This window comes from Acinonyx jubatus, chromosome A1 (genome assembly GCF_027475565.1).
Source record: "Acinonyx jubatus isolate Ajub_Pintada_27869175 chromosome A1, VMU_Ajub_asm_v1.0, whole genome shotgun sequence".
Lineage (NCBI taxonomy): Eukaryota > Metazoa > Chordata > Mammalia > Carnivora > Felidae > Acinonyx > Acinonyx jubatus.
Genome location: NC_069380.1, coordinates 115,009,745 through 115,036,297, shown reverse-complemented (window position 1 = coordinate 115,036,297; position 26,553 = coordinate 115,009,745). Strand labels below are relative to the sequence as shown.

The following is a 26,553-nucleotide window of genomic DNA, read 5'->3' as shown; positions in this document are numbered from 1 at the left end:
GAAATGGGCCCAGAAATGGAGGAGGATGGCTTGAAATCCAGGCCTGAGCCAAGCACCTTATAAATATTCCTTCCTCAACATCTGGCAATGACAGGGACTCCTCATGCCCCTATACCCCCTCCCCAAATCATCAGTTCCTAGTCTTCATCCTATGCAAATAGATCCTGACCCCAGGCAATCAGACAGGAGATCCCGTTCACTCCTGGGTGTGCACGAAGTATGTTATCTGGCACTATCTCCAGGAACCTCCAGTCAGCAGAGGAGGTACAAGCGGGCTCCAAAGGGTGGATCTGAGTACAGATCCAGCTGTACCCCCAAAACTGCCTGACCAACTGGCTCAGATGGGGATGCAGAGCAGGGAACTGAGGCAGACTGAGGCAGGGAACAATGACTCCTTAACTATGAACTTTCAAGTTTAGGTAACTCTGGGCTCATGGCCCCTGGTGATAGTAGTACCCTCAGTGGAGGTGCCCTTTCCCTGGCTGCCAGAGCTCTGGGTCTGATTAGGACTCACTCCTCCTGGTCAGAGTGGAAGGGGAAGGTGGCTGAGTCCCCTCCCCCAGGGGACACATGCTATTCTCTGAGAACTGAACCAGGGTTGCTATCTTGGGTAAACGTTTTCAAAACTCTAGGAGGCCTTGGAGTCTACCCTCTCATCATAAGCATGGCCATCTCTGAGCAGAGAGAGACCACTTCAGCTCTGAGGGAGGATGGTTGCCCCATGACCAAGCAACACCTTTTTAAAGTTCCTGCTTAGGGGCGCCTGGGTGGCTCAGTCGGTTGGGCGTCCGACTTCGGCTCAGGTCATGATCTCGCGGTCTGTGAGTTCGAGCCCCGAGTCGGGCTCTGTGCTGACAGCTCGGAGCCTGAAGCCTGTTTCAGATTCTGTGTCTCCCTCTCTCTGACCCTCCCCCATTCATGCTCTGTCTCTCTCTGTCTCAAAAATAAATAAATGTTAAAAAAAAAATTAAAAAAAAAATAAAGTTCCTGCTTAAAGGAAGGAAGGGAGGGAGGGAGGGAAAGAAAGAGAGAGGTGGGAAAGAGAGAAAAGAAAAAGAAAGAAAGGAAGGAAGAAAGGAAGGAAGGAGAAAGAAAGAAAGAAAGAAAGAAAGAAAGAAAGAAAGAAAGAAAGAAAGAAAGGGAACACTTGGGGATTTGGGGGTGGGGGTGAGGTTTGAAGCAGTTGTTAATAGCAGCTGTCACCAAGTAAGCACCTACCATGTGCCACCCATCATATTCTGCTTTATACACATGATCTGACTTAACCATCACAAAGCCCTATAATAATAGGGCTTTATTATTACTATTATTCCCATCTTGCAGATGAACAAACTGTAGGTCAGAGAAGTTGAAGAACAAGTCCTAAGTTAGAAAGCTAAAAAATAGCATGTTCAAAATTTGAACCCTTGAATGTCTGGCTCCCAAGGGTATACTCATTTCACTAGCTGCTCTGCTGTCCTACCTGGTCCTTTTTCCAGCCTGTGAGGCAGACCCTTATCACCGTCCCCCTGCAGGACAGGTGGAGCCCTGAACCTCGGTAAAGCTGATGATGTTACTGTCTGTGGAAGCAGAAATAGGGCAGCCATTGTCTCACCCATTTGTTAAGGGCAGTGTTGAGCTTAAGAACACAGGCCCAGGAAAAAAGGAAGGAATTCAAATTGAGGCCTAGATTCTCACTAGCTGGGTGACCTTGGACTGTTACCTGTTTTAGCTTTAGCCCCTTAGAGGATGGAGGAATATCTAGTCTGAGGGCAATTATGAGGCTCATGCAAGAAAATGTGTGTGAGGTGTTGAGCACAGAAGTATCCTTACCAAAAGTGCCTCTGCCTCTGCCTCAGAGGTTCAGATTTTGTTCAGATGCTCGGTATGTTACCCCAGTGAATCATACAGACCGGTGCTTCTGAACCTGGCTGATGTCAGGATTACCGACAAAAGTATAAATACCTGGGCCCCACCCCAGGAGGTTTTTGAATTAGGAGGACTGGGAGGAGCTTGGACCTTTTTATCTTTAATACATTCCCAGGTAATGCTGCTGCACAGCCAGGTTTGCAGGAACCAATCTACTAACATAGACAGCACATTAGACAAGGGTTTCAGGCTGGTTCCCGCTCCAAGTCCCTTTCTCCCCTTTCTTCTCACCGCCAGTACACCTTGCTCCCACCTCCTCCCCCTCAGTTTGTGAGTCCTCTCCCCAAATCAAGGTCTGTATGGCTTAGCAGTGAGTCAGTGTCCCATGGAGCCTGTCTTTCCAGAGACCAGGGAACCTAGCACGGGGCTGGAGATTAGGATGCCAGGATTTCTGCTCTGGATTTGCCTCCTTGTGACTCACTGGTGGCCCAGAGCCAGTCTCCAAGCCTCAGTTTGTTCATGTTCCATAGACACTTGGGAAAATGGAGTGGCCTGTTTGGACTCTGCTTCCTTAGGAGTTTATCCACGGCACTTGACAGCTGGAGAGCAAGTGAAGGAGGAGGACATGAAAAATCCTGCATAGTTGTGCTTTCCCATCAACATCTATTTGATGCTCACAGGGATAGAGAATAAAACCCAGCATCTACCTCAGCCTGTAATATCTTCTGTTATCTGTCCCTAGCCTTTGCTTCAGTGTCACCTCATATCCATCCTTCCTTTCTGGCCTTCTTGCTGTTCCCTGAATGCTCCAATTTGTTCCCACTTTAGTTTTTGCACGATTTGCATGACTTGGAATGCTTTTGCAACGGATGACCACAAGTCTGTTTCCTTCTTTTTACTCGGGCCTCAGCCTACATGTCACCTGCTCAGAGAGGACTTTGCTGATCAGTCACCAAATCTCAAGTGTCATCTCAGGCACTGGGACACATCATCCTACAGGATATCATTGTATTTTAACTTTCCTTATAACATTTGTAATTGTATCTGCTTTTCCTTTTTTATGTACTTAATACGTTGCCTGTCTCCTTTTCTGTAGAACATAAGCTCCCTGAGAACATATTGTTAGTCGTCTTGTTTACTGCTGTGTCCCTAGTGCCTGAAAAGCATTCAGTGTATGTTTGTGGAATAAAGACGACAATGAGGCTGCCCCAGCGTGAATCGTGATTCTTTTTTTTTTTTGGTCAGAGGACACTCAAGGTTCTCAGAGGGGAAGTGACTGTCCCAAAATTATTCCAGGCCTTTTGTCTTCTTTTTCCATGCCCTTCCCGTAAGACCTGGCTGACACGCAAACCAAGGTGGGGTAAGGCTCCTAGGTGTGATGAAAGCTTGGAGTTGCCCCATGAATGGGGCTAAGGCTGATGTGGAGGTGAGAAGGCGGAAGGACAGAGCATGCAAAGGGAGAGGCAGGCTGGGACAGGAGAGCGGGGTGTGAACCTGGCGGGGGGGGGGGGGAAGGGGGTGACTTGGCTGTGTGTCAGGAAGTGTTTCCCTCCGCCCTCCCCTGGGGAGAGCCCTGACCCTAAGGTGGCTTGGTTTGGGGGAAGGAGGTGGTCAGGCAGCTGCTGAGAACTAAGGTGTGGCCTGGGTGGTGATCATCCAGAGAGGTACTAATGATCACCCAGAAGAATAATCCCAAAGTGGCACTTGGCCAAATAGGTGATAGGTGAGCTTCCGCCTGATACCAGCCCAACATATAGCCTCAGACCTGGGGAGAAGGGAGAGAAAAGAGACTTCTAAGGGAATGGAGTAGTCGGGATAGAATGCCTAGTGATAATAAGATAACAGGTCACATTTACTGAGGGCTTATAATAAGACTGGCAGTGTACTTACTGCTTTATATATGTTTCTTTGTAAAGTCTTTATTTTTTTAAGTTTATTTATTTGCTTTTGAGAGAGAGAGAGAGAGAGAGAGAGAGAGAGCAAGCATGAGCAGGGGAGGAGCCGAGAGAGGGGGAGACAGAGAATCCCAAGCAGGCTCCTTGATTTCAGCACAGAGCCTGATTCGAGGCTCGAACTCACAAACCATGAGATCATGACCTGAGCCAAAACCCAGAGTTGGATGCTTAACCAACTGGAACACCCAGGTGTCCCTCTTCATTCAATCTTTAAAAAGTTCTCTATAAAATACACATTATTATCATTCCCATTTGAGAGATTTGGAAATTGAGGCACAGTGAGATTAAATGTCTTGTTCACACTCACTCAATAAGTGGCAAGGTCAATATTCCAACTTAGATCTGTAGTGATTCCAGATAGTGATTTCCATAGTGTTTCCTACGGAAACCTAAGCCTGGGAGTGGTTGCTAGGGGCAAGTCAAGAGGGCAGATCCCCTGCAAAAGTGGAGACGGAGAGAGACAGTGGGATAGCTTGTGTATAAATAGGAGGCCTGTTTTTATCCCTACACATGGGCTGAATCAGGCAAGCAGCTCTATCTGGCACAATCTGAGGGCTCTGAATGCCAACCCAGCCCTATGTCATACAACTCCCTCCCCAGTACGTCCCTGGGAGCTGAAATATCTACTGGGAGAGTAATTTCTTTGGGTCAGGACACTGACTGCCGAAGACCCCTGTAAAAACACATAGGTTGGAAGAGAAACGCATCAATCTCCTGGCACCTGTTGAAAATAGCAACTTAGGCTAACCAGCTGGGTCCTGTGGAAGAAGGTCTCAGTTTTTACGTTGGAGAAGAAGGTGCTGTTCCAAGTCAAAAAAAAAAAAAAAAAAAAAAAGTATGAGGCTTGCTGCACAACCGTTGTCTTTCCAATCCCAGAAGCCTGGGAACTATAATGCATAGTTCAAAAATCTTAATGAAGACTTTATCCCCCTGCGAGAAACATGGAGGGAAGCCACTCTAGCTGCTGGAAGAATACTAACTTCCTTTGTTTTTGCTGCAACTGCAACTCTGATTACTTGTAGCTCATGAGACCTGCTGCCATTCGTGTGTCTAATTTTTTTCATGCGTCTAATTTTTAAACGATAAAATAAATTATCATTTACTATTTGCTGTATTGCTAGGCAAAAAAGGAAGTGTCTTCTTTCAGAAGGTGACATGGGTGCAGATCCCTGGTTTGGAGCAGGGATGGCTGGAAGGACCAGCCTGGAACCAGCGCAGAAAGAGAGGTGTCCAAGGGCAGAGCGTAGCAGTCACAAGGCTGCAGCGCGACAAGCGTCTGGGGAAAGGTAGGAACTAGTCCCCGCCACCTGCCGGTCAGTAGCACTACCCACAGCCTGGCGACGGCTGCCCTGGCCTTGTCCCAAAATATGTGAGCGCCGCCCTCTACTCCCGCCCCTTCCCCCGCCGCGCCCGCGGAGTGGGGGGCTGCGGGGGTTGCGCGGCCGGCGCCGGGAGCCGGGCGAGCGGCCCAGCGCGGGAGGGGGGGAGAGGGCGGGGCGGAGCTTCGGCGCCTCCCAGAGCCTTATTCCCAGCCGCGCGCCGGGAATCGTTCAGTCGACCGAGGGACCTGCGGGTGGCGCGTGGCTGGCCAACCTAACCGAGACGCAAGGGCTTGGGCGGACTGACTGAGCAATCGGACAGACGCCCGGCGGCCGCTAGCTCCACGCAGGTCCCAGCCAGGCTTGCACCCAGAGGCCCGCAGCAGACCGTACCGGGCGCAATCTCCTGCGCTCCGCCCGCCCGGGCTCCCGTGCCAGCGCCCCGTGGCCGCCGCCTCCAAAGTGATTGCTGCCTCGCCGCCTCCGCCGGGTCCAGGACCATGAAGCTGCTGCCGTCGGTGGTACTGAAGGTCTTTCTGGCTGCAGGTGAGAGGGCTGCCAACGCCCCCGGAGGTCGGGGGGTTGGGGACACTGTGCTGGGGGCACGGGGGAAGGTCGCTGCGGCGACCCCAGCGCGGGCCACTTGGTGGGGCCCGTGCTCCCTGGCGGACGGGCGCCAGCATTGGTGCGTGGTGACCGCGGGGTCTAATGCGGCCTTGCCCCTCACCCGCAGTGCTCTCGGCATTGGTAACTGGCGAGAGCCTGGAGTGGCTTCGAAGAGGACTGGCAGCTGGAACCAGCAACCTGGACTCTCCCACTGAATCAACAGACCAGCTGCTGCCCTCGGGAGGCAGCCGGGGCAGGGAAGTCCTGGACTTGGAAGAGACAGACCTGGACCTTTTCAGAGGTGGGTGTGAGGGCTCCCCATCCTCGGACCCCAGTGGGCAATTGAAAAATAAGTGGATACAGGATTCATGCTGTTTGGGCACACTTGTGGGTTGGAGGTATTCATGGAGGACTTCAAGGAAAAGCTGCGGGGCCTGACAAGCATACTGGGGGATTCTGAAATGTGGGTCCCAGGGTCTTTCTTGCTGTTGAATTTCACATGCCGAGTTGCTGCCCTTCTGGGCACATTGAGAAGGCAGGGGTCTGGGGTCTTGTACATTCCTCTGGGGTAAGCTGGAGTAAGGAACAAGTCATGATTGAGATGCTTTCCCTAGAGTTTCTATACAAAAATGGGTGCAAGTCTTAATTCCTATATCCAATGACTATAATGTGTAAAATGACAGAGGTGGAGGTCCTAGGAATATAGTAGGTGTGTAGTCTTCTCCATCTACCTGTCTCCAGGTTGGAGAAACAGAGGGGAATGAGGAACACTTGGCCCCCCCAGGTGAGGCCAGCACCTCCTGGGGAGGCTATGAATGGTGGGCACTAAGTCCTTAGGGAGATATACAGAAATGCTGTGTGTCCACAAATCCTACACAAAGCCTGGAGACCTCCTGACCATCCTGAGTCCTTGAGAGAGACTCCAAGGGAGGAAGGGCCAGGTGGGATCCTCCAACCAGCAGATGTGGCTGTGGTTGAGTACTGGCACAGGGCAGAGTCCAGAGTCTCCAGCATTGCCCACTGCCCTGCCCCAGGCCACCTGCAGTGATTCTTGAGGGTGGAGCAGGGATCGAGCCTTGGGGCCCCAGAGTTACTGTATTTGGTTGGAAAGATACCCACCTGTTCTAGCCCGGCTGCTAGGCAGGCTCCTCAGCCACCGTTCCCTCTCCTTACCCAGAACTTCCCTCAGGTGCTGTCTCTGCTTGTATAAATCAAGGGTCAGCTCTAAAGCTGAGCCTGGGCTGCCACCCTTCGTCTCCTCATAGTAGCCTTCTTGGGCCACCCTGGCCGGAACAACCTGGATTCTCCTAGCCCTCTCCTCCTAGTCAGGGCAGAGCTGGGCTGTGACTCACCCTCCACCCACACGGCTGCTCCTCATACCTCTGCAAACCTGACTCACTGCTCCCTGTCCCTGGCAAGAGCCTGGCTGTCACCCTGTCACTCTCTTCCTCCCCTCTCTGATTGACTTGGCCCTCCTGCCACAATTTCACCACGGCTCTGGTCACTCGATTCCTCTGAGCATCTGCCTCACCTTCTGAGCTCTGAAGGTGCTTGGGTCTGCACCAGAGGAAACTGAGGACTACTGCACCTGCCTGCTTTCCCTTCTCTTGGCTTTGCTAGGTGAGGTCTGAGGATCCTATCATCTAAAATGAATAGCCATTACCATTTATTAAGTACCTACTGTGTTCTAGGCACTCATTATGCTATTGTGGGTTAATTAATCCTGTAGCAACCCTCTCAGATTGAACTCCTGCTATCCACTACTCACTAAGAACCCCAAGGTTCAGAGAGAGTAAGCCATTTGCCCAAGATCGCAGGAATGAAATTAGAGCACAGATCTGCTGACTTCAGAGCCCATTCATTGTTTCATTCCTGGTTCAACATCCCAGGTGCTCTAGACTTGTCCAGGGGAAGGGACAAGGGTGTATGAGGCACCTTGGTATATTGGGAAAGAATACAGGACATGGATGGAGTCCAGAGACCACATTTCTGATCTCAACCCTGCATGACTTTTACCAAGTCATGCCTTTGGGGACCTCAGGTTTTTTATCCGAAAGTGGAAAACCATGGTATCCTTTCTTTTTTGTATGTATTAATTTTTTTTTTAACATTTATTTCTTTTCAAGAGAGAGAGAAAGTGCAAGTGGGGGAGGAGCATAGAGAGGGAGACAGAGGATCCAATGCAAGCTGTGCGCTATGAGCACAGAGCCCAACGTAGGGCTCAGACTCACAAACCGTGAGATCATAACCTGGGCCTAAATCAAGAGTCAGCTGCTCATCTGACTGAGCCACCCAGGCGCCCCCATGATATTCTTTCAAGTCACTTCCAGCTTGAGGATCCTGAGTCTCTAATCTAATATGTAATGTTCACCCTTCTGCCAGACACATGGTTACAGCCATGGAGACTGGGCACATTTTTTTCTGCTGGGAGCAGGGGATGGGGGGACTGGCATCAGACCCCCGATGGGCTGATGGGTGTAGCCCATAGTCAGTCCCAGCTGGATGTGTGAGGCTATTTTTCCCCCTTTGAAGTGTGGAAAGAAGGGGGGGGGGGAGTCATCATTGTTCCAGTTCCTTCTGGATAGTTCCTTACTTTCCATATTTCTCCCCCTTGTATACACCATACTCCCCATCCTGGAAAACTATAAATGGGACATTAGGGGATAAATGTATATAGACATTTGAGAGAAGTGGTGAGCTGCAAAGGGCACAGAGCAGGGTAAATATTCTGCTTGAAGTCAAAAAAGCAACGCCCTGACCAGGCATGGCCTGCTTGTGGTCCCCAAGCCTGGCTCTGGCCTGAGCTCATGGTACCCTGGTGCTAATAGGTGCCTCAGAGGGGGCCACCTGGACATGTACACTGTTATTTTAGGAGCCCCCCGCCCCCCCCCAAAAAAAACCCCTTCCAAGTACCTTCTCCAGAAGCAATTTTTATCTCTGACACTGTCTTCCTGCAAGTGGGTCACTGAGTGCAGCATCAGGAAATGAGGCTGATTTAAGGCCAAAATAGAACCAAGTGGGTGTGGAGGAGTAGATGGGGATGGACGGTGGAGTGAGGTTAGTAGAAATGCCCCGTCAGCTGCAGTTACTCAATAGAAGCTAACATTGTTAGAATGAAGTTCTTAAACTGAGTTTGCGAAATGTGTTCCTTGGGACCCCTGTAGCATCTACTTCCTCCTCTGCTTTCTGGTTGTTCTGCCCAGTCCTCCTTTAGCCCCTGGGAGGCACTGAGCCAAGGGGTCTACCCAAGTCTTCTCACTTCAGGTTGGGTCACAGAGTATATTTTCCGTCCAAACATGGATGGAATTCTTAACCCCAGGAAAGTCAAAAACTTAACAGGGTACTTTTCTCCTGCAGCTGCTTTCTCCTCCAAGCCACAGCCTCTGGTGACACCCAGCAAGGAGGAGCGTGGGAAAAAAAAGAAGAAAGGCAAGGGGTTAGGGAGGAAGAGAGACCCATGTCTTCGGAAATACAAGGACTTCTGCATCCACGGAGAGTGCAAATACGTGAAGGAGCTCCGGGCTCCATCCTGCATGTAAGTGTCCCTTTCCGGGCTGACTCTCCTCAGCACACTCTTTGTCAGTCACGTGGCTGTTCCTCGTTGTCACTGTTCCTTGAATTCATAATTCTACTCAGTTTCTTCTCAATCTTTAGGCGGAAGTTGGGAGGAGGGGAAATATTTTTAGTCAGCGGAAGGGGCTCTCCCCCGCATAGGATGTAATTTCCTGTGGTGTAGGTTTGTGACGCTCTTTCATCCTTGGGGACATTTCCTGCTTGCTCAGACACGAGCGTGTGGCTAGGAGAGCTTATACCTGCAGGCAGGTCCTTCATTCCTACCTTATGCCCTACTCCAGATGGGAGAAGCCAGTAGGACACATGGCAGAGTAGGCTTCCTGAGGGGGAGTGGAGCTCCTGTGGCCTCCTTTCCCAAGCCATGCAGGCAGGTATGAGGTGCAGTCAGACTCACACTGTGCAGATGTGTGTGCTTGGACATATGTCCACTCATATGAGTGAGCACGTATGGATTGATTTGAAGGAACGGCGGGACTCTACAGGAAGTGATCATCATGAGAGCAGGGAGAAGCCCCTCCTCTCTTCTTCCTCATCCCAGCAAGGGCCAGGAGGTGGGGGACATGGTAGGTATTGGCCTTTGGCCATGGGAGTGGGAGAACACTTCCTTTGTGCCAGATTAACAGGAAATGGAACCCAACCCAGTAGGCATCAGCCCCCGGTCAGGCAGCACCACCCCTTCCCTGGGTGGAAGGGCCATGGGTTCTGCAGCTATTCTGCTAGGCCAAACCCAGCAAATGGCAGCCTTGGCGACCCCTTGGGGGTGACGGCACAGCCATGCTTTCTGGCAGGCATAATGTCGCCACTGTGCCTGAGGCCAGCACCCACATCAGACCACAAACATCCACTCTTCCTCTGGACACAAGGTCCCTACAAAGGACAGTCTTTGTGACCTGGGAGACTCTGGACAGGGCCAGGAGATGATTAGGTGCACAGCACCTCTCAACCTGTCAAAAAGGCTGACTGCCTGGCATCTCTTCTGTTGTGACTGGTAAAGATCCCTTGTTTTTTTTAAAGTTTCCTTGTCCTGTCTTATCTTACATAGCAAAGCTGCCCTATATTTGGCATTTGGCAAGACATCACTCTACCCTGTCCATGATCACTTGTGTGTCCTCTCCTATAACGCCCTTGTCAGGAGCTTGGTATTGGAGGGAGTTGCTTTAGAGTAACATAGACAGTCCTTATAGGGTGTTGGGATAGGGTAGGGAATATTTGTCTTAAATTTGTAAAATGCTGTCATTAGCACAGGGTGGAGGCAGTGACTCTGAGGGTAGTCAAGATGGATTGAGGCCAGGAATCTGTCTGGGCCAAACTGATCCAGAGCTTTGGTGGGTGGTCTTCCACTGCTCAGCTGAGAACCTTTGTAAGGCTGCTGTCCTAGAGGGCTGGGCTTGACCCACCAGCTAAGGCCAGTAGATAAGGGTGCCCAGAGCCAAAGTGGCCCTTGGGATAGTGATGATATTCATGATGATGCCTTCTCTCCTTTGCCCCGTAACTTCACTATTAACATTTAATATGAGCTGAGCCCTGCAGGTATGTGTTGAGTGCCTACTTGGTGCCAACTATTCTAGGGGATAGGGAATTACAGTCATGTCCTAGGATTCTCAAAAGCCCTAGGGAAGTTGGCAAGGGCTTGCTATCTCTAGTTGAAAGGTAAGGAAACTAGAGCCAGGAAGTAGGAAGTGATTTGCCTGAGATCAACAGCTAAATAAGTGGATGGAAACAGGACAGGGATTCAGGTGCCTGACTTCCAGTCCAGCGTGCTTTTCATGCCCCCAGGCTGTATTGGATGTTGGCCTGTGTCCTTCTTCCCTATCTGTCCTTACAGAGTTTGAATAGGATTTTATAGAGGGCAGCTGTTATGTTAGAGGTATCTTAAGGCTTTTACTAGCCTAAGGGCATGCCAACCTGATTTGAAGACCTTGTCTCTGCTTCCTAAGCAGATTTTCAAGGGGCTGGATTCAGTGTCTGATTTGGCTGCCCCCCTCACTCCGGCCTTTGGTACTCTGGGCAGAATGCAGCAAGAAGACACATAGTTCCTGGTTTGGGCAAATGTGATATCTGGTCACCTACCTTTGGGGCCCTTTGTTGCTCCTCCTTCCCTCTAGACCCAGGAACCACCAGCTAGGGTGTGTTCAGGCTGCCCTTGTGAGCTTGAGGCTAGCTGGCTTCCTAAGCTGGTCCTCCACAGCCACCATTCACAGGAAAGCCCTTTTGTGTCACCAGCCAAACGCTGCCCTCAAAGAGCAGTTTCCTGGGGCTCCTAACTAGCTGCTGACCCAGCAGCTGGCTGTGAAATTTCCTGTGGCTGGAGGAAACCTTGGGGCAGTCAGGCTGAGGAGAACTCAGTTGGAAGAGAAATGGGTCTGGAGCCTCCCCTTGGCCTCATTGGCCAGATCCTGAAAAGGGATGGTGAGCCCCCTTCTCTTTGGCTCCATCTGACTTTGGCCGCCCATACCTCAGGGCAGTACCCTCTGGCGTCTAATGGCGTCACATGAGGAAACCAAAGCTTACAAAGGTAAAAGTAACTTGCTCAAGATCACTTGGCTAGAAATAGCAGTGGGACTGATCTGGAACTCATGTATTCTGACATCCAAACTGGAGAAACCCAGTTTGGAAGATGTCTTTAGACCCTAGAGGGTTTTAACTTCTATTGTAACACAAATTCTGAAATGGGTCACAAACATTGGTAGGAGGAACATGTTCCAGTTTGGTGGGTTGCTGGCTCTGGGTAAGACACATGATCTTGCCCCCACCCAGGATGCTTGGAACGTTCTCATCCCCCCTCCTTCCCAGGGGAAGCCAGGAGTCATCTGCAAAGGGAGGGGGAGGTGGGTAATATTAGGATGTTTACATTATTATCCTTTTGACTCAGGGTGGGGGTGGAGGGATTATGTAACTGAATTGCGGGACTCTGAGGCCAAGCTTTATTTCTATCATCTGAGTAACTACCTGTGGGGTTTGAGTGATGGCTGAAAGTGAAAAACAGACTGAGCTTCGGCTTCCCTTCCCCCGAGGGAGCACAGTCTCTGAAGTCATCTAGACTGCTGGGTTGAATCCTGGCTTTACACTCACTAGCTGTGTAACCTTGGGCAAATTAGCTAAACAACTTAAGCCTCAGTCTCTCCATCTTTAAAATGGGGGTAGTAACTCCTACTTCAGAGAGATGTTTTTAAGATTAAATGAAATGATTCTTTTTTTTTTTAAGTTTATTTATTTATTTTGAGAGAAAGAGAGAGAGAGAGGCAGAGAGAGGAGAGAGAGAATCCCAAGCATGCTCTGCGCTGTCAGCTTGGAGCCCGACATGGGGCTCAAACCTATGAACCATGAGCCTAAGTTAAGTGTCAGATGCTTAATTGACTGAGCCACCCAGGAGCCCCTGAAATGATTCTTATAAAGCAATTAGCACAGAGTACTTGGCTCACATAAGCCTTTAATGTTTGGTATTTATTATTCAAGTTAATAATAATAATAGTAAAATAGTAAGTCAAAGAGCAGGGTCAGACTGCCCCAAGAACCCATCACCTCATCAGATATGTGTTTCCTTGGGGTAGCCTGCATTGTTCAGAGTAGAAAGAATCATGAATTGGAATCTGCTATGACTACTTTCTAGTCTTAGCCTTGTTGCTTTTTAGTTGTGTTACTTTTGGCAAATCACAATCCCTTGACCCTTAATCTTACTCTTTCAATCTGTAAAATGGGTCTGTACCTGTCTACCAGATGTTGAGTCTCAGCTGAGCTAGCAGGTATGGCTGGTGTCTTATCAACTGCAAACTGTTATGCAGATGTGATTTCCCAAGGGCACTCCTAAGAGTGTCTTCCATAAGAGCAGGGGGAGGGTTATTGTTTTGCCCACCTTGGCTGATAGAACAGATTAGATTCATGGAGAGGCTGGGTAAAGAGCTGTGTGCCCTGCTATGTGTATATGGGCCTGACCCACATTTTATCCTTCAGTGAGGTGGTTCCCCAAAACACCCAGGAGGATCCAGGGCAGGGAGAGGTGCTTGGCACCCCACAAGCACAGCCTGGCCTGTCTGTTGCTGCCAGGTCTGGAGAGATCTGTTTCCCAGGTGCCTCTCGGCAGAAGGAAGGAATTCCTTGCTCTGAGGCACCATATGCATAATGTACTTCCCAGAGGAGGTGCAGCTCAGGATAGAGGCCCACCAGGTTCTCCGTGCTTCCTTCAGCAAGCTAGTGGCCTAAAGTCCCCAGGCAGACAGTGCCAGTGCAGTTGTGGGTGCAATTGGGGAGCAAACTGAGCTCAGAGTCAGACAAACCAAGACCACACCTCTGCTCTGCTGAGTGACCACTGGGAAGATAGCTCGGCCTTTCTCTCTAGCACGGGGCTTCCATCTACATCAAAGGGCCTCTCGGGTGCTCAGATAAAGAAGGGAACATGAATGTGCTTGTTCAACTGAACGCACTTCTGAGTCTTCCTAAGAGCTTCCAGGAAGTGCTTTATGTTGGAAGAGGTGGCTGTCATCTGATTTATTTCTCGAGTGTGAAAAGCCAGGGGGTTGTTTCTGACATTCCTCCACACTCTGGCAAGACAGCTGGGCAAGAAGTTACCTTGGTTTGTTTGCTTTGTCCTGTGATGAAGGAGGCCAGATAGCCCAGGGTTCAGAGGCCAAAAGTTGATGTTAAGCTCTCAAGTTGGGCTCTGCACCCAGGGGGAGCTGGGAGTTAAATGGAGGGAACTTGAGAAAAATGACTCCTGGCAAATGAACAGGACCTATTAATAGGCTGGGCCGTGGCTGAGAGGGACTGAGTGCTGGAAGCAGTGGTGGAGAAGCCTGGGTTTATTTCTAGGTCAGAGTTGAGGGGCCTCACTAGAGGGAGTGATACTCATTCCCCTCAGCTCAACCCACCAGCTCATGGGCCTAAGTCTTCTGAAGGCCTTAAACAAAACCTCTTAACACACATGTAATAAATCATCCACACATGGAACGTATCTAGCTAAGACCTTCAAGTCCTCCCTCACTTTTTCCCTGCCTGGAATGGGAATCTCCAGCCAAACAGCCAGAGGAAATGGAGTAGGGGGTGAGGAATTGGGAAGGAAGGCCACAGAACCTTCAGAAGGGCTCCTCAAAAGTCTTCTACTGAATTCCTACTAGAAGGATAGAGGAAGGGCAGGAATCGGGATAGGAATCGGGTCAGGGGTTGACAGACTGAGGCTGTGAGGACTGGGGTTTGGCTTAGGTAGATGGGCCATTGCCTATAGAGAGAGGCCAAACCACTAACCTCCTCTCTGCTTTGTTCTGTCTTAAACCAGCTGCCACCCAGGTTACCACGGAGAGAGGTGCCATGGGCTGAGCCTCCCGGTGGAAAACCGCTTATATACTTATGACCATACGACCGTCCTGGCTGTGGTGGCTGTGGTGCTGTCGTCTGTCTGTCTGCTTGTCATCGTGGGGCTTCTCATGTTTCGGTGAGTATTGGGCCCCTGCAGGCTGTTTCTGCGTATCACTTCCATCCCTCCTCCTGGGTCTTCTGCCTGTGATCACATGAGCCCTCCAACCTCCCAAACTCGGGGCTAGGCATTTGACCGACATTCTGGAGTACAGGTTCTCTGGGAACCCGGCTTCTCTGGCATGACATGAATCCGGTGTCCAGAGCACAGGGCAAAAATTGTGAGGCCATAGCAGCTCCTGCTTCTCATAGCAGGCACAGTAACCCATCCATGGATCCACCTCTTCACACAGTTCTTTCTCTTTGCCCTGTTCTTTGATGGTATTAGCATGTGGTTTGATAGAGCATGGGTGGTATGTGGTTATTGGTATAGTCTTCTAATTTTGAGGCATCTTGACCCCAGGCCATGTTTCTAGTCCAGGTTATGTTCTAGACTGGGGGAAACCTACCAAGCACTCTGTGCCTATTTTCAAGCAGTGTAAATTATCTGTCGTGAGACCTGGACCAAGTTGCCTGTCTTTCTGAGGGTTATAATCTTACAGTGATTGTAATCTCTGTCTACCTACCTCATCAGGATGTTGTGATGAGGATCCTGTAAATGAGGTGAAAGTTCTCAGCAAATTATAGCTTTTGCTGTTAGAGACAGGCATTCCCTGGGGCAAGTTGGGCGTTTGACCAGAGGTCTGTTGGGCTGCCATACCCTCTTGGCTTTTCCAAGTAACGGACAGAACCACCATGGCAGTGTCCTTTAGAGGACCTTCTCTGGACCCACACCCTATCAAAGCAGGCAAATCTTGCTCACAAAACTTGTCTCCTTCAGGTACCATAGGAGAGGTGGTTATGATGTGGAAAATGAAGAGAAAGTGAAGTTGGGCATGACTACTTCCCACTGAGAGAGACCTGTGCTCAAGGTAATGGTCCATCCTTTGCCCCATGGCACCATCACCACCTTTCCTAGATCTGTTTCAAGGCATGCTGAATTCTTTTTTTTTTTTTTTAATTTTTTTTAATGTTTATTTATTTTTGAGACAGAGAGAGACAGAGCATGAATGGGGGAGGGGCAGAGAGAGAGGGAGACACAGAATGGGAAGCAGGCTCCAGGTTCTGAGCCATCAGCCCACAGCCTGATGCGGGGCTCGAACTCATGAACCGCGAGATCGTGACCTGAGCTGAAGTCGGACGCTCAACCGACTGAGCCACCCAGGCGCCCCAAGGCATGCTGAATTCTTCTCTTGACCCACGGGTTGGAGGATAGGCTACTGTGGAGTTAGGGTCTCCTTGCAGAATGGTTTTCAAAAAGGTTTTTGGTAGGGGCACCTGGGTGGCTCAGTTGGTTAAGCATCTGACTCTTGATTTTGGCTCAAGTCATGATCTTGCAGTTAGTGAGATCAAGTCCCGAGTTGAGCTCTGCTCTGTCAGCATGGAGCCTGCTTCGATTTCTCTCTCTCTCTCTCTCTCTCTCTCTCTCCCTGTCTCTTTGCCCTTCCCCTGTTCACATGTACTCTTTTTCCCTCTCAAAATAAATAAATAAACAACAAAAAAGTTTATTTATTTTTTTGAGGGGGGGAGAGTGCACAAGTGGGGAGGGCAGAGATAGAGGGAGAGATAGAGAGAATCCCAAGCAGGCCCCACACTGCCATTGTGGAGCCCAGTGCAGGGCTCGTACCCACAAACCATGAGATCATGACCTGAGCTGAAGTCAGATGCTTAACCAACTAAACCACACAGCTGCCCCCGGCCAAAAAGGTTTTCAGTGGGTCATCTCCACTTGGGGTGACAGTTGCCACAGAAATATCCAAGAGAGATACCTGAGACAATAGCATCTTCCATCTTTGTCCCTTCTTCTGCCCCTTCACAGATGATCTTCCTACTTCCTGAGACTGGACCTAGGAAACTCTTAAGACCTATTAACTGGATCCAGCATTAAATGCCTTCCTCTTATGCTTTAGGAATCTTCTGGGGACTGCTACCTCTGAGAAGACACAGCTGATCGTAGACTCTGCAGAGGGAAAGAACGTCACAGCTAGTCAGGAAGATTCCTGCGTCCCCAGTTGCTATCTAGATTGGGCCTCCCATAATTGCTTTGCCAAAATACCAGAGCCTTCAAGTGCCAAACTGAATGTGTCAAAATGGGATCTTGATCAGAAGAAAGCAAAAGTGAGAGACCTTCATGCCCTTCGGATTCTCTCCACCAAACCCCACTTATCCCCATAAGTTTGTTTAAACACTTAACTTCTGGATTAAGATGCCAGTTAAATTCCATATGCTCCAGGATCTTTGACTGATAAAAAAAGGAGAGGAAGAAGGAAAGATTTGTGGATTGGAAGAGAGTAATAAAGATTGAGAAGCCATGTACTCAAGTAGCCACCAAGGGATCTGCCATTTGGACCCTCTAGCGCTGGATTTGATGAGCTAACTGTGAAATACCACAAGCCTGAGAACTCTGAATTTTGGGACTTCTACCCAGATGGAAAAATAACAACTATTTTTTGTTTGTTTGTTTGTAAGATGCCTCTTAAATTATATATTTATTTTATTCTATGTATGTTAATTTATTTAGTTTTTAACAACCTAACAATAATATTTCAAGTGCCTAGCCTGTTACTTTGGCGATTTCCTGGCCCTCCACCTTATATGCCCCACCATCTGGCTCAGCATCGCACCCCTCTGCCACAAATCTGAGATGGTTCTGTGACCCATCTGTAGTCATCTATTATCTGTCCACGTTTCCGAAGACCTTCCGCAATCACAGTGCCAAAGGGGGAGGTCTGTAGGTCAGGATATAGGAGTTAACTTTGTCAGATCCACTCTATGAGTTGGACTGCAGTCTTGCCTAGGCGATTTTGTCTACTGTTTGTGTTTTGAAAGCCCAAGGTGCTGATGTCAAAGTGTAACAGATACCGGTGTTTCCCTATGTCCTTTCCCTGCCAAATCTCAGAAGAGGTTGGGCTTCTAGCCTACAGCTTTCCTGGCTCCTCACCCCCCCTGGCCCCAGGCCCGCAGAGTGGGCACTCCCTCTTCCCTGTGTCAAGACATTTCTCTTACTCCTGCCATTCTTCTGGTGCTACTCCATGCAGCGGTCAGTGCAGCAGGGGATGATCTAGAGAAGGTATTAGCAAAGAAAAAGGCTGAGGAGGAACAGGAAACATTGGAGCTGTTGTTGTTAATTGATAACCTACCAATTGCTACAGAGTTTGGAGGTGAGGAGGGTTTTTGTGTAAACCCACCCACCTCACCTAAACTAAAAAGGCATGCTGTCATGGCCCCTTCTGGAAGTTTCTGGTGCCATTTCTGAACTGTTACAACTTGTATTTCCAAACCTGGTTCATATTTATATTTTGCAATTCAAATAAAGATAACCCTTACTCCATAGATTTCTGTCTTCTTGTTTTAACTGGGAACTGGTCTAACAGATATTTCCTAAGCCCTGACTCAACATTAGGCTCTATGCCAGGCCTTTTTATGTACACTATCTCAGTATCCCTGACAACATTGTGATGGAGGTACTATCATTGTCCCATTTTTCCAAAAGAGAAAACTGAAGCTCTTGGTCAGAAGAAAGCAAAAGTGGGAGCTCAGAGAAGTTATACAACTTGCCTGAAGATACACAGTTGGTAAGTGACAGAGCTGGGACTGGCAGTCGGACTCCAATTATTTGTCTTAATGCTTATATTTACTACCTCTGAGACAACAGAGAATAAACCTTTCACATAGAAAGTTTGGCTGGCTGTAACCAGGAAAGACATCCACCCATTCAGGCAACAGACTCTGGACTCAGAGCCTTGTCCTATGGTGTATATGCAAAGAGGCCTTGCCCCTGGTGGAAACAAGGTACCTTTGACTTCGTCTCATGCTGTACAGCCATCTATCAGCAAACCTTTATCTATCACTCCTACCTTTAGAACATATGCTGAATGCAGCCACTTCTCATCACTGCTCCTACCATCACCCTGGTCCAATTCACCATCATCTCTTGCTTGAAATCTTGCAATGGCCTCCTGTGTCCTTTCTTCCTCCTGCTCCCATATAGCCCTTTCCAACATAAAAGCCAGAGTGATCATGTAAAACATAATCTAGATCTCGTCTGCACGGCAGGCTTTCCCTGATGGACTATGAGACAATAGCACATCCCTTGGCCACGCTGCTCTTCTTATTCTTACATCGCTTTCTTTTCCACCAGAGCCCTTATCACCACTAACATATTCTTATTTGTTTATTGTCTATCTCTTCCTGCTACAATACTAGCTTCATGAAGGTAGGGGTGTGTACGTTGCTCTGATCCCAGATTCCAAAACAATGCAATTGAGTTGTTGGCATTCAATATCTGTCACTTGGATGAGTGAATAGAAGAAATGACTAAAATCCCAGTCAAAGGCCAGCAAGTGCACAGGTGTGTGATCCAATGCTGGCCTGGAAGTGTGGTTGGGCCTCTGTCGGGGAGGGTGGATGGGGATGACAGGATAAAAGTGGAATTTGGAGCAGGTCATCTTGCCATGATGTCCTAGGTAGACTGGAGGCAGAGGGATCCATGGGAAGGTCATTAGACAAGCACCGCCGGACTGCCCTTTCCTCATTCTCTTCTCTTAGAGAGTTGTGGTACTCTAAAATTTCTCCAGGAGCCCACACAGAGATCTTGCTTTTAAAACTTTGTGCGGTAGCAACTACCAGAGCTGAACCTATGTACATCCTACAACCCAGCAATTCCACTCCTAGGGGTATACAAAAGAGAAATGAATACATGTATGTACCAAAAAACGTATATAGGAGTGATCTTAGCTTTACTTACAATAATTAAAAACTGGAAATTACCCTCAAACCCATCAATATTTGACAATGAAATGAATAAATTGTCATGTATCTATGCAATGAACTACTAAATAGCAATATCATTGAATCTTACAACATAACACTGAGTGAAGAAAGCCAGACACAAAATAGTGTATTCTTAGTGATCGTATTTGTTTAAAATTTTTAAATAGGTAAAACCAATCTATGGTGAAACAAATCAGGAAAGAGACTCCTGTTGGGCTCTGTAGTGACAGGAAGGGGGCAAGACAGGGCAACTTCTGGAGCTCTGATTAACGTTATGTTCTGGGTGCTGGCTACCGGGAGTATTCACGATGAGAAAAATTCATCGAATATGGCTTGTGCGTTTCTTCTCTATATGTATTAAACTGCAATAAAAAGATTTTTCAAAATTTGGGTAGGGGACTCTCTTGCTATTTGCATCATATAAAGCTCTATAACGTACCAGTATATTAATTTGGTAATCAGAGACAATAGTACAGATATCAGAAAAAACTGTGGAGCAGTGACTTACTTTGAACTCTTCACGGGGCTCTCTCTCCTGCTCCAGTTTTCAAGCCTCCAGCCCTTAACCCAGTCTTGGCTTTTCAAACCCATTTTGCTTCTCCAGCTCATGTTTCCTGCGGCCTCGAGGCTTCCTGCCTTTCAGGGGCTCTCTCCTGCCTCTGCTGCGGCTGCTGGGAACTCCTTTACCTTCTGCGGAGCCTTCCTGGGCCTCTGTTTGGTTGATATCAGGCCCTGGGAGCCTCTGAACTTGCAGTTGGTTCTCCAAATTGGCTAGCAGAAGTTATCTGGCCCCCCTGTGCTCTGAAAAACATCCGCCTCTTCTCTTATGGTCCTCCCTTTTGGCCGCCTTTGCAATACTTTTTTTTATAGCGTTCATCACAATCATGATTAGGCTAATAAATATTTGATGGTCATGGAGTGCTCACTGAGCACAGCGCACTGGGCCACACACTTCACAGGCTTTGTCTCAGGTGCACCTCATCACAACCTAGGATGAAGGTGCCCTGACTACCTGTGCTGTTGATGCCTAAGAAGTTTAACTCAGAACTTTAACTTCCAAGCCTTCACTCTAACCACTAAACTACGTTCCCGAATGAGTTCTTAGGGCCAGCCTTGTTTTCTCTTCTTCCCATATTCATCCTGAAATAACACTATAGTGAGGAAATCATATGAAAGGGATCTTAGAAATCAACTCCTCAGATCCCAAGAGTTTCCTTCCCTGCCCCCAGTTTACACGTTCACAGGAGAAGATGTGGGGTGCCTCATCAGGGGACAGGGGGAGGAACAGGAGAGCAGGCTGACACAAACTTGGGTCTGAGTCCTGTCCCCGGTGTTTATTAGGGAGTGCCCTCATGCATGACACCTGACTTCTCTGAACCTGTTTCCCTGTCTATAAAAGAGATACTAGGTACACCCACCTCAAGGAATTGCAAAAATGTTATGTGTGAATAAAGCCAGGGCCAGGCACATGCTAGATATTCACTAAATGTTGTTAATCATTAGCTACTTGTCCAAGGAACTGATTAGTGGCACATGGGGGATTGAAACCCAGTCTTCTGATTCCTAATCCACAATTTTTTCCTTAGATGCAAACAGTGCTTCTCAACCACTGTTTTACATTTTAATGTCAACTTTGGTTTCAAAGGAGCATTAAAGGGTCTTAATAAATTTTTGTGGGTTTAAGAAGCCATGGAACAGCAAGCATCTCTGTCCAAATATATCACTCAACTTGGCTGGCCTGAAATTCTTCCCTTTGTCAACAATGCCTGAAATTCAAGCTTCCTGCTTAAGAATGCTAATACTTCTGGGAATAGCTAAGCATCCAGAGGCTGGCATTCTTTGTTGATGTAATTCATTTTAGCTTCATTCATTCAGCAAATATTTGTGGAGGCCTCCCTATCACCTTCCAAATGAAATCTGAAATGAAATCTCTGAAGAAGAGTACATTTTGATGGGATGAGGGTGAGGGAAGAAAAGAAGGAGAAATACTTCTAGAGCAAAGGCACTCATTCATTCATACAAAATGTTGAGTGGGCACTTATAACGTGCCAAGTACTATTCTTGTCACCGGAGAACAGTGGACAAGACTGATACATGGACCAACAATATATGTATAAATAAAGAAATAGAATAACTTCAAAAATAAGTCACACACACACACATAAGAATGATATGCTGAAGAGTCACTGGGAATTAATTTATATAGGCAGCTCAAGGAAGATCAATCTGAGGAAGTAATATCTGGACTGGGACAAGATCAGATGAGGCATAAGTGAAAGTCTTGAGACAATAATAAACATAGTTTGTATGACGGACAGAAAAAGACCCCCAGGGTGCAGCATAGTTATTGAAGGTTGAAGAGGGAGGCAAGGACCAGATCATGTAAGGCCTTGTAGACCATGGTGAACCATTTGGAAGCCAATGGAGTGTTTGGAGTGGGAGAGTGATATGATGTGATTTATGCTTTACAAATATGACTCTGCTATACACAGAAGAGGTTCTAGCGGACAAAAGTGGAAGGAGTAAGACCAGTTGGGAGACCTATGCATTCATCCAGCATGCAAGACATGCTGGTGGCCAGAATTATGGCAGTAGCAGAGGCAGTGGTGAGAAATGATCCGGTTCAGGATATGTTTTGGAGGAATTACCTGTAAGGTGTGCTGTTGGACTGAATGTGGTTGTTGCGGGTAAAGAGGAATCAAGGATGACTTCTTGGATTTTAATCTGAGAAACTGGGTAAATGATGGTTCTATTCATCAAGATGGGAAGGAATGAGGGAGGAGTTCACAGGGGCCATAGAAATAAAAAATTCCGGGGTACCTGGGTGGCTCAATTGGTTAAGGGTCTGACTCTTGGTTTCAGCTCAGATCATGATGTCATGGTTCGTGGGATTGAGCCTGGCATCAGGCTCTACACTGACAGCGTGGAGCCTGCTGGGGATTCCCTCACTCTCTCTGCCCTTCCCCTGCCTCTCTCTCTTTCAAAATAAATAAACTTTAAACAAAATTTTTAAAAAATGAAAATAGTTTTCTGGACATATTAAATCCATATGGGGCTAAAGAGAGCACTACAGAGAAGGCAATGAAAGGATGGGAGATGCAAGGAGGAAAAAAAAAAGAGGCAAAAGTGTAAATACGAAGGACCTGAGGGGCGCCTGGGTGGCTGAGTCGGTTGAGCATCAGACTCTTGATTTTGGCTCAGGTCATGATCTCGTGGTTTGTGATTTTGAGCCCCACGTGCACTGATAGTGCAGAACCTGCTTGGGATTTTCTGTCTCTCCCTGTCTCTGTTCCTCCCTCCCTCCCTCCCCCCCCACTCAAAAACAAATAAATAAACATTTTAAAAAAAAGGGACCTGAAACCAGAAGCAAATAAGGACACCTGACATTTATATGTTGTTTCATAGTCCAAAGTGCACTCCTCTTACAGGATCTTATTTAATCCTCATGATGCCCTAGGGATGTGGTGGTATTATTAACCCCAGTTTCATGAATGAGGGCCCCGAGGCTCAGAGGAGTAAAGTACATTGCTCAGAACTCCTGCTACCTAATGTAATTTTGCTTCTCATCCTTCCCAGGAGGCCCCAGGCTCTTCACTGACCATCAACGCCTATCTTAGCCACCATTCTCTGAAAAGAGAAGAGAGGAGAAGGTGGTGTGTTTTCCTCCTTGCTGTGATAAGGTGCCCAGGCCATGCCTCCAGGGAACAGAACACCAGCTGGTGGAAATCTCTGAAAACCAATACTGGAGAAACTAAAAAAGGCTAACCTCAACCAAGAGCAGGAGGAAGAAGCTAGAATTGCCCCTTCCATGATTGGTTTCCGGAGTGTGAGGCCACCACCAAATTAATATAATTTGGAGGTTGTTGTGGTTTGGATTTTCTTTTTGAACTTTGAAAATTGCACATTTTTTCTTGATTGCCCCTTGATTGATGGAAGAGATCAGGGACCTCTTAGCTCACTGCCACCCACACAGCTGCGAAGGAAGCCAGCTGCCCTCTTGCTCTTCGGAGAACATCCCTCCCTTCCTCTCTCCATTCTTCCCTCCCAGCATCTTGGCCATTACTAAGCAACAGGGCATCTAAGGAAAAGGCCTCCTTTCAGGGCTGGAGTGCTGTAGTTAATGGATCATAGCCTGTGTGGGAGGCTTCCCCAAAGACATATGATGTGGGTGTAGGAACCAGACAGACGGGAGGAATTAAGTCACCCTTTTCCCCAACCCTTATTTTCTTGCCTAACCTAGAAGTCACTGGGTTGGCTTCCTTTTAATGAGGGACTACTTTTGTTTCTGCTGACCCTGGCTTTAAACAGCAGGCAGGCTTCATAGGGACTATGAAAGAAAGAAGAAACTACCAGCTTGTTTTTCATTTATGCTCCTAGTGTCTGAGTTAAGGCTATGTAAACCATGACCTCAATCCAAGTCCCTCTGTGAAGGTCTGACTTCTTCTTTGGGGGGGATACTGAGTGAGTTTGGTGGCCCTGGGAAGCCCTGTGCCTGGGAAGGAGGGCCTGATTGGGTTCATTTGGGAGTAAGTATTCTCTCCTGCCCCGTGGATGTGACTCTGGACCCCGAAACTCCAGGCCTGAGAAGCCTGACCCAAGTTCAACCCTGCAGGTACAAACATCCTCTTGCAGGTGTGTGTTTGGGCACCTTCTGGAGAAAGTCTGCCACCCACACTCGGTCCCGGTGTGTTAGTCACCTCCTCCTCCATACTTCCATAGCACTGAGCCTTGGACAATGTAAGGGAAATTAGTCCTTTCCATGGCAGCTTTGGTGTTCCTCTCCCTGGCTTTCATCACACCATGTATTGTCATTGTTTGCTCATCTGTCTCTCCCACTGTGAACTCTTGGAGTCATGGAGCATGTCCTTTTGCACCTCTGTGTACCTGCACCAAGAACAGCTCCTAGCATATCAGAAGTTCTCACTAAATGTTTGGTGCAAGCATGAATGAGAGGACAATGGAACAAATGAATGATGCATGAGTAAATGAATGAGTGAAGACAGAGTGGAAGTGAAGGGTTTAGACTCTGGATTAGACAAAGCTGGGTTCAAATCCTAACTATGCCACTTTCTGGTTGTTTAATGATCTTTTATAAAAAAATTTTTTTTAATGTTTATTTATTTCTGAGACAGAGACAGAGCATGAGTGGGGAAGGGGCAGAGAGAGGGAGACACAGAATCCGAAGCAGGCCTCAGGCTCTGAGCTGTCAGCACAGAGTCCAACGCGGGGCTTGAACTCACAAACCATGAGATCATGACCTGAGCCACCCAGGCACCCCTGGTTGTTTAATAATCTTGAACAAATTATTTAACCTCTCAAAGCCTCCATTTTCTTAGGGTTTTAGTGAGTATTATAATGCATATAAAGCACTTCTCACAGGGCCTGGTGTAGAGTAAGTATTCAACCCATGATAGCTATTAACAAGCTCTGACTTCTAGCCCTCTGCTCTTTTTATGCTCGTGGGTCTTGTGAGGACCTCCTTTTCCAGATTCTTGGTCCAGCCTGCAGGATTGTCCCAGTGGGTGCAAGTTGGAGCCGGGGTGTGTAAGTGGTTGCAGCACTGGGCTTTGCCGAGAAGGGGAAACTGTGACAGGGGCCTGCCTAAAGCCAGCAAACAGGTCAGCTGCCACCCCCCATTGTCTCAGGGCTTCTTTTCTGGTGGGTGTCCTCAGGAAAACAGGAACAGTGCTGCCTTTAAGGTGCCCGGATGACAGCCACATCAAATATGTGACCTTTTCCTAGGAAGCCCAGTTTCCATGGTGAGTGGGGCCTCACACTCTTTCTCAAGCCACGTTCTGTGGTGCTTGGCCTGCTCTGGAATGTGATGGCAGTGGCCCCAACAGCTGGGTGGGACATCTTCCCAGAGGCTGCCCCTCCAATATGTCCAGGGTGGGTGAGAGGCTTGAGGTAGCCCTTGGGCTCTCTGATGCCCTCGCCAGCTCTCCAACCTGGAAAGATTTTGCACTGAGGCCCTGACGCTATTCCCCCACCCCCATCCTGTACACACACACTTAATGATGGCTCATGGCCAACTGGCTTCCAGGCTGGGCAGAAAGAAGGGGACTCTTTCTGTGATTCCCCATCTTAGGCCAAGGCCCTGACCTCCTCCACCTCATCTTGGCAGCTTGAGCCTGGAGAGAGAGCCTGCCTCCCTGGCCTTGGCAGAGCGTGTGTTCAGTCTCAGCCTCTGCAGCTGCCAGAACAGGAGCTGAATGCCCAGTGCTTCTGCCAAAGCTTGCTAACTTCTTTCTTCTTTCTCAGAGCTATGCAAACGGAGGCCGCTAAGGAATGCGGCAGTAACCTCCCCACCACCCGCCTCCCTCCTCCTTTGGCCTATGCTCCCCCAAGCTGCCAGGCTGGAGTCACATCAGAAAAATGCAATGAAAGAAAGAAATCCCCCAATGTGTCATGACATTACATTTCCGCCTGGTGCTCAGAAACAAGAAAAGTGGGAGAGGGAGGTGGAGTAGTGTGGTCATAGCTGGAGCCCTGTGACTACCTCACCTCTGTGTCTCCCTGGGGCAGATCACCTGCACCCCTGGGGCTCTGTTTCCTCATTAATAAGTAGGAGCTAATCACACTGACTCAGACTGCAGAGAAACTCTGAGAATTAACTATTTGCTATCATAAAAGAGGCCTGATATTCCTAAGAGGCTGTCAAGAGTGTCTACACAGCAGGTTTAAGTTGGCAATGATTGAACTAGTTCACTGCCTTCACGTGCATTCGTTTAACACACATACAGTGATTCCTGCTCTGTTCTAGAAGCTAAACATGCAAGGGTGACCAGGACCCAGGCCCTACCCTCTAGGAGCTTGCGCTCTAACAGGGGAGATAGACAATCAACACGTCATAACAACCAAACTTGGAGACAGCTTTGATGAGCATAGCCCAGGGGTCAAGGAGGCCACTTCCTTGAGGAAGTGAAATTCAAAGTAAGGCAGGATGAGCAGCTATGGTCTAAGGGAAGAGGGGGTTATTAAGAGTGTTCTAGGCAGAGGTAACAGAACAGAGAGGGAGGATGATGTGAAATGAG

The 26,553-nt window shown here is 48.4% G+C and overlaps 1 protein-coding gene across 2 annotated transcripts; it reads left to right on the top strand.

Annotated features, from left to right (window-relative positions):
- Positions 1–5,329: 5,329 nt before the first annotated feature.
- Positions 5,330–18,079, top strand: HBEGF (heparin binding EGF like growth factor). Of its 2 annotated transcripts, none has more exons than XM_027076545.2 (6): positions 5,330–5,668; positions 5,856–6,029; positions 9,086–9,263; positions 14,571–14,726; positions 15,528–15,618; positions 16,566–18,079. In XM_027076545.2, the coding sequence occupies exons 1-5, from the start codon at positions 5,623–5,625 to the stop codon at positions 15,598–15,600; spliced, it is 627 nt and encodes a 208-aa protein (XP_026932346.2). In that variant the 5' UTR covers positions 5,330–5,622; the 3' UTR covers positions 15,601–15,618; positions 16,566–18,079. The 2 variants fall into 2 exon arrangements, with proteins under 2 accessions (XP_026932346.2, XP_026932345.2); XM_027076544.2 differs by having other exon boundaries at positions 5,331–5,668; positions 16,657–18,079.
- The last annotated feature ends 8,474 nt before the right edge of the window (positions 18,080–26,553 follow it).